Here is a 7860-nt window from a genome sequence, read left to right as displayed (position 1 = left end):
GCAGGATTGGAACTGACAGCGCACCACTTGCCCGGCAGTGCCGTTCCTCGAGGAACGTCTGGTGTTCCGACCTGATACGGAGCGCTCAAGAAGATCGCGGGAGCCAGTGTTTCTACTTGAGAACGTAACGGCGGATGACAAAGAGCACAAGTCGGACGGAAATGACGGCCCGCCAGCTCTGAAGCGTGCCAGGATCGACGAGATCGGCTTAATCGCCGAGGCATTCTTAGCGTATGCTGGCGATATGGGAAGCGTTCCTGATACCCCTAACGGGTTCCAAGAAGACGTAGTTAGTGCTAAGGCAGAGGAACGGCGTCAGGGTATGAAGGAGAAGGTGCAGACTCGCGCTGAGAACGGAACTATCATTCCACTCGGAACGCCCGCACGCCCTATCAAAAATCGCTGAGTGTTGTCAAGAAGCGCGACGAGCATGGGCAAATTATCTGATACAAGGACGGGCCAAAGAGCGCCTTTAGGATGAAGAACCCTAGCGAGGCCAAGTTCATTCTGGGTACGGAGATTAGTTACGGCATTCCAGATAGAACGCTCATGATCAAGCAGACAAGGTGCATTGACGACGTTGTGGAACGCTTCAATCAGCGTAACACCAAGCTGGTGGAAAACCCATGCGCGTCAAACGTGAAGCTATCGACGGCTTGTCGCCGACGATCGAGTTGGAACATTTCGAGATGGAGTGAGAACGCACCAAAATGCTGTCGCAGCCGTACTGCTCCTTGATCGTGTGTCTGGCGTACATGGCTCTGAGCCTGTCCACGAAAGAGGTGCTATGTCTGTTGAAAGGTAAGGGTGCGTAGTAGGAAGCAGAATGGAAAGTGAGATTAGTGAGTGACCGTTCCATTGTCTGTCCTTCCTATCCTTACCCACGCACGTCATCCGAGACCTCCAGCTGGTCGGCGCATCCCCTGAATCCTGGCGCCAGATTCCTTGAATTTCAACACTCCTCCTCACCGTCAGCGTTGGTCTGCTGCACTCCTTGGTGCCAGCCGACGACTGTTCGCAACTCCGCTAGTTTTGGCGCCTCCAGAGCCTTCGTGAGGATGTCTGCAGGCATCTCCTCACTCTGCAGGTACTCCGGCTTCAGCACGCCGTTCTTCGTGTAGGAGCTCACGAGCTTCATTCTGACATCGATGTGCTTGGCCTTGGAAGATGATCCTTCGCCGTCGAGCTGCTTGAGCGCAGCCTGGTTGTCGACACGCAGCGACATCAGGCTGTTGATCGCGACGCCCATCTCACCCAGCAACTCGGTGGCCATCACCGACGCTGCCGTATACTCCGCCTCCATGGTGGAGAGGCTGACTCCAGCTTGCTTTCGGCAGACCCAGGACCCGGGCATCCCGTCGACAGAGAGCAGTCCGCCCGTAGCGGACTTCCTGTCGGACTTGTCGGCAGCGAAGTCCGCGTCGCTGTACGCGAAAACGTTCAGCGGCTCCTCCAATGGGCATTTGCCCTTCATGCTCAACCGCAAGGTCGTCTAGCTCGCGAGATGTCGCGCGATCCGCGTCCCAAGCTTCCAGTCAGACATCGTGGGGCTGTGTGTGTGACACCTTGTGGACTGCGAACGCGATGTCGGGGCGCGTGCACCGCGCCACCCACATGAGGCTGCCCACGAGGGGATTGAAACTTGCGGATCGTGATCTCGTTGTTGCCACCAGTGAGAGGCAGCAGTACGTCCGCGGTCTCGTCGACGTCGTTGGACTCCGCCCCAATGGGCGTGCGCAAGCCGTGCACGGACGACATACCGTGCTCGCGCATCATCTCCTCGATCGCGAGCTCTTGGTCAAGATCATAGCCCGCCTCCTCGTCATAGACCACGCGCATGCCCAGGAACGTGTTGGCGGGGCCCAAGTCCTTGATCGCAAGCATGCTGAGCTCGCTGCAGAAGGCGTCGACGGCCTGCTGCTGCGTGCCCGTGACCAGGAGGTCGTCGACATATACGCCAACCACCAGCAGGGTGCCTTCGCAGGATCTATAGTAGACGCACATGTCGTTAGACTCTGCGAGAAGCCGATGTCCGTTAGCGTCTGGTGAAGGAGCTGATTCCAGAGGCGTCCGGCTTGCTTGAGGGCGGTACAACGCCTTCTTCAACTCAGCACAGCTCGTTGTCGTTGGACACGCCAAAGTTAGCACCTCAAGCTTCTTCGGGAACAACATTCGCGCGGGATGCGCAGGTATATGTCCAGATCAAGATCCTTCACCGCCTTCACGTAGGCGTTTGGCACGCGTGCTTTCGCGGGGACGCGCCACTTTCTTGCGAGCACAAAGATCAGCTTCACGCTGCTCATCTCGATGACAGCAGAGAATGTCACGTTGTAGTGTATCCCGAACTGTTGTTCGTTCCCGCAGGCGACGCGGCGCGCCTTCAGTCGCTCGATGGCGCCCTCCGCGTCCACTTTGTTCTTGAAGACCCACTTGGTATTTAGCACATGGCAGCCCTCGGGCTTGCGCACGATGCGCCATACGCCGTTGCCCTCGAGCGCGTGCAGCTCGTCAGCCATCGCAGCGAGCCACTTGTCCTTGTGCTTGCTGCGCATTGCCTCCTGGTACGACTTCGGGTCGTACTCGACCACGCTGTTCACGACGTTGCGCGTAGCCTCTTGTGACTGCGCGTCTCGTTCGCCGTGACACTGGTATTCTTGGCCACGGAGCGCGTCACGTGGCGCTCCCGCGACCACGACTTCTTCTTCTTGGTCGACGTGCGCTTCTTCTTGCCCTTCACGTTTGGGGCCCCAGCCTCCGGCGCTTGAGCTCCGTTGTCCGCCGGCTCGCTGCCTTCGAGCGTCTCGCCGGCCTGAAGGTACAGCCGCTGCACCTGAAGGTTCGGCTTCTGCTGCGTCGTGACCTCCACGTGGTGCTTTGGGCAAGTAGATCCGGTCGCCCTTGGTCTCTTCACCGATGCCCACAATCATAGCCGTCTGTGCGCGCTGCGCGAAGCTCTTTTTGCGTGGGTTCCGGTACACAGTACACGGCGACCCGAACACCACGATCTCGCCGAGCGGTGGTGTCTTGCCCGTCAGTTCCTTCAGCGGTTACGCACGCCCTTGATTGGAGTTGGTCAAGGCGTGGTTCAGGATGTACGCGGCGTACTGAACCGCGTCACCCCAGAACCTCAGCAAGAGCCCGCAGGCGAAGATCATGCACCGCGCCATGTTCATGATGGTTCGGTGCATGCGCTCCGCCTTGCCGTTGCTTGACTGGTTGCGAGCCTCGCTGCGCTATCTGGTCCCCGTCCGTTCGCTTGCAGAACAAGCCCACATTCTCGTACTCGCCCCCAGAGTCGGTGCGGAGAATGTGGATCTTCCAGTTGAACGCCTTCTCGAAGTAAACGAGGAAGCGTTCGAAGAGCCTGGCCGCGGCGTTCTTTGGACGCGCCAGGAACACGCGGCAGTAGTTGGACTTGAAGTCGATGAAGTTGATCATGTAGCCGTTGCCCAACCGATCCTTGGGTGTCATCGGCCCCTTCAAGTCGGAGCAGATGACCCCACCCACCCTATCGATGGGTGAGTGTGCATCGGTGTCCTTCTTGGACCGTCGGTTCTTCATTTGCTTGCCCTCGGCGCACGTAAGGCAATTGACGCGCTTGCGGTAGGTGAATGCCCGAGCTCGGGGCATTGGCAAGCAGCTCCACCGCGTCGTAGTTGAGGTGAGCCAGACGCTTGTGAAAATCCAGCAGTGGGCCCTGCTGCACGCCCCCCGGCACCTCTGTAGACTCCGTGAGCTCCCGGCTTAAAGCAGCCATGATCACGTCCGATGGCAGCTCGCGCCTCGGCTCCACCACGGCTGACACGACGAAGACGTTGCTCCGCATCTCGACGTCAAACGCCACGCGTCCGCTGTTCTTGACCGCTACGACTCGTCTTCCGGCACGCTGAGTCAGCGCGAAGCCTCGCTTGTCGATCATCCCGTAGGAGATCAGGTTGTGCACCACGCCCTTCGCAAAGTAGACGTTAGTGGGCTCCACCATTTGCTCCTCACCGCACGCTGTGCCACACAGCAGCACCTTACAGCGCTTGGTGATGTGTATCAGCTCACCGTTGGGTTGCACGCATTCGTCGCTGCACTCCTCCACGTCCTCGAGGAACGACTTATCGTTCACGAGGTGACGACATGAACAACTGTCTTGGATCCACTGGTCGGTAGTGTCGCTGGTGTGCTCGGCGACGGCCTGCGTGATGTCCCCTGGCTTCTTGAGGTCTGAACACGCTACCCGTAGATGTCCGACACGGCCACACTCGTGGCAGCTCCGTGTCTCCTTGCGCTGTTTGGTGTGGTCCTTCACCACGTTGACCGTCTCGCGGCCTTGCGACTTCTGCTTCGTCGAGTTGGTCTCCCACGACTGCGCAAAGTGTGCGAGCTCCTCGGCGTGCTGCAGGAAATCGGTACGCGACTTGTCCACCTTGGCCATCAACACCGTACGTAGCTCTGCGGAGGCGTACTGAACGATGTTGTTCAGCACCAAGTAGTCGGCGCCGCTCCCTGTGGCTTCGGAGATGGCCACGAGGTACATGTAGTGCTCGGGCCACGATCTCTTGGTGTCATTCGGCGCGGTGAGCAGCTTCAGAGCTTGGGCGGGCGTAATATTTGTCTTGAACGCGTCCAACATCCGTTCCATGACGTACTGCAACGTGGGAAGCTGGTTCCACCACGTGTCCACCTGCTTGTTGTAGTACCTCTCGGCCGTACTCTACAGGTAGTGGCCGAGAAGGTCTACCTTCACGTCCTCAGACCACGCGAAGCCGCACGCCGACTGCCCAAGCGCCACCTGCCGCTCGAATCGTCTGCCCCAGTCCAGAAAGCCGGAGTCCATCCCGACGTACAGCTCCTTGCCGTCGAACGGGCGGATCGCAAGCTTCATTTGGCGGGCGTCCGCGTATTGGAGCGCCCAGTCCTGATTCTGCACAGGCGCGGCTTGTGCTTGAGCTGGTACCAGCGCCGCAGGTGGTTGCTGTGCTTCTTGATTAGCATGGGCGGCGTGCTCCGCCGCGAAGGCCTTTGCAGCTCAGACATGCCCGTCTCGTGGCCCTCGACATCCACGTGTCGCAGCCCGAAATACCGCGGGTAGAATGTCGGCCGGCGAGGGGCCTGCGTCTGCGGCGTGCCGCTCAATGAGTCGACGTGCATCCTCGACCCGCGTCCCAGGGCCGACGCGAAGATGCTCGTGTCCACCACGGACTTCGGGTCTTGCTTGGGCGTCTCAAGGCGCTTCTCGGGCTTCACCTGGGACTCCTCCAGCTTATCCAGTCGGCCGACGACGCGGCGGAGCAGCCTCAGCTGCTCCGACGCCTTGCTTTTGGAACGCCAATGGGTAAACACATGCTGGAGCGCTATGGTTGAATGAAGGCACATGGCATTAGTGATTGCACCACGCTTACGAAAGGACAACAGGTGGAACAACAAAGAGATGGTGGTTAGGTTTAGAGAGACATGTTGGACAGTTCTGGCTAGCATTAATTTACTCACTTCGGTGTTGGCCTCTTACTCATCAAACCCCAAACCAATATATAATTCAAACTGTAACATTTTAATGCGTTGAAGTGTGTTCATTTTGTGCTGATTCAGATTTATTAAACACTCCAATCTGTCGCAATACGCATTGCTGTTGTTGTTGTTGACGGCGGTGTTTTTTTTTTATACTTCAACGATGATTCCTGATGGTTAAACGTCAATTTTACTCTAAGTTTATTAACGTTTGTTATGGGGTATACTTAAAATAACCATAAATTACACCTCTCATGGTGTGTTGTTGTCTTACCGCTCCGTGTAAAACCTTATCACACGCCGTTGTCGGTAACACGTCCGCCTTTTAAGTAGTACCAGAATTTGCTCTCTAAAAAGCGCTTTCCGGTAGAAAATAATCAATCTGCTTACAGTAGTAATTGTCATCAGCACATTAAGTTCTTTTGTTCAATCTAAAACTATCTATCTTTGTGGCTCAGGCGACAACGTTTATTAGCACAGCGTTGTTCTCACGGCCAGTCCTTACGTCTGTCTACTGTGGCATGTACGATTTAGCATTACCTCATAGAAACCCACTCAGATAGCTTATTAATGTTAATTTCTTACAACAAAACAATGTATTATCATTGTATCTCGCAGAAACTACTGATCATAGAGTATTTAGTATACTAAAAGCATGTCCTCGGAAACACGCATTCTGACGTGTACGCTAAACACTACGCAGCATTGACCCTCAGTTAAGTTTTCGAATATCAATAATATGCATTATTAAATCTTACCCTCCTAGTGGAGTCTGGTGTCTGTCTGTCAGTCCGTCCGTAACGGGCTAGGGTTAATAAATGTTACGCAAATACGTGCATTCTACTGGCTGCCGAGCGCAGCGAAGGCGGCCTCGATTCGCTAAAATTGCAATATGTGGTGTACACACTGCATGTGGTCAACACATCGTACTTAAATGCACCGTTCAAATTTCATTTTGCCCCCATTTTTAACGCTGGAGCGCCACCTCACGCAAAGGGGCTGCGTGTGTGCGGGTTAATTTGCATTGGTAGGCTTCGCCGACGTGCACACCGGTACTATTATATCGTCGTAGACGCTGTTGATTTTTTTTAGGCCCTGGCGACACCACTGGATCGCATTTTAGCAAAGTAGTAATTAAATACTTCGAAATACTTAGTTTAATACTTAAAAAATAATATTACGAATTTAATAAAAACGTTTCTAATAAAACATTTCTCCAATGGAACGTTTACCTCCCATGTGCTCGACGTGCCAGGCGGTCATTGTGCACCCCCCGCTCGAGCCAGACAGTCTAGGGCTGCAGCTCCGGCTGTGCGCCTGTTGCGAACAATTCTTAGCATGGGATGCATTCGCACAGGGCGAGGCTCGAGCGGGTGCCCGCAGGTGCATCGCGTGCGCCTCTGGTCCATACAGCCAGGCGTTTTGGCACCGCCCACGCACACCAGAACCGAAGCCAGCCACTGATTCGCGCCAACAAAGCCTGGCCTTAGTTGCCGCCGCTATGGGCCCCCCACAACCGCCGCGGCGCGTTGTCCAGGAGCGCATTAATCGCCGCCGTCGTCGCTGGAAACCTCGCCAGCGCAACAAACATCCGCGTAATCACCAGAAAAACTGATTGGCTAAAAATAAACGCTTTCCATTGGTCACAATTACTTTCGTGTTTAGGTGCGTTGTATGGGAGCTTAGGACAGGGCGTGAGCCTAGGAGAAGGTGCGAGCTTATCGAACTGGATTTGTAGGGCAGAAAGAAACAGTATGTACGATGGAGGGGAAAGAAATATGGACACAGAGCTACAAAGCACGGAAGCGGGCCGATGCAATTAACATGTAAATCTATGAAAGCACTGAGAGTCACGGACTCTGTTAGACTTTCTACCTAAAACCGGGCTAGAACACGTAGCTGCTACAGAGCACGGAAATCACCTACGATACAACACGGTAGACCACGAAGCACGGTAAAATACGAAGCACAAACGGCAGATCAACCGGGACACCACAAGATAACTAGATAGTATGGTCTGGGCCACTATGCCATGGGAGAACGCAGCCGCGGAGCTATAGTCAGAAAATCTTCGAGCCGCGGAGATCGCTTACCGAGCCACGGAGAACCGTAGTACATGGGAACACGATTTAACGGACGTCGGACCAGCCACAAAAAACACGAGGGGGGGAGGGAGGGGGCACGTGTGGGGTGGCCATGATTGCACACCGTGGAGCACGATGCCGTTGTAGAACACGATAACACGGGCAACGCAGATGCACTACGCGAGCACAATACCCTAGACAGCATTACTACACCGTGATTGCACGATAGCGTGATACCGCGGTCGATGACACTTCATCAGGAGATCACGATGCACGGGGA

The 7860-nt window shown here is 55.4% G+C and overlaps 1 protein-coding gene across 1 annotated transcript; it reads left to right on the top strand.

Moving 5' to 3' along the window:
- Nucleotides 1-4508: 4508 nt before the first annotated feature.
- PITG_18218 (uncharacterized protein) lies at nt 4509-4910 on the top strand (the record flags this gene model as incomplete). Its single annotated transcript, XM_002997804.1, has 3 exons — nt 4509-4525; nt 4574-4681; nt 4724-4910. 3 exons carry the CDS (start codon nt 4509-4511, stop codon nt 4908-4910), a joined length of 312 nt encoding a protein of 103 aa, XP_002997850.1.
- Nucleotides 4911-7860: the final 2950 nt, after the last annotated feature.

The sequence above is a fragment of the Phytophthora infestans genome, genomic scaffold (assembly GCF_000142945.1).
Source record: "Phytophthora infestans T30-4 supercont1.66 genomic scaffold, whole genome shotgun sequence".
Taxonomy (NCBI): domain Eukaryota; phylum Oomycota; class Peronosporomycetes; order Peronosporales; family Peronosporaceae; genus Phytophthora; species Phytophthora infestans.
This window is presented reverse-complemented; position numbering and strand designations above follow the sequence as displayed.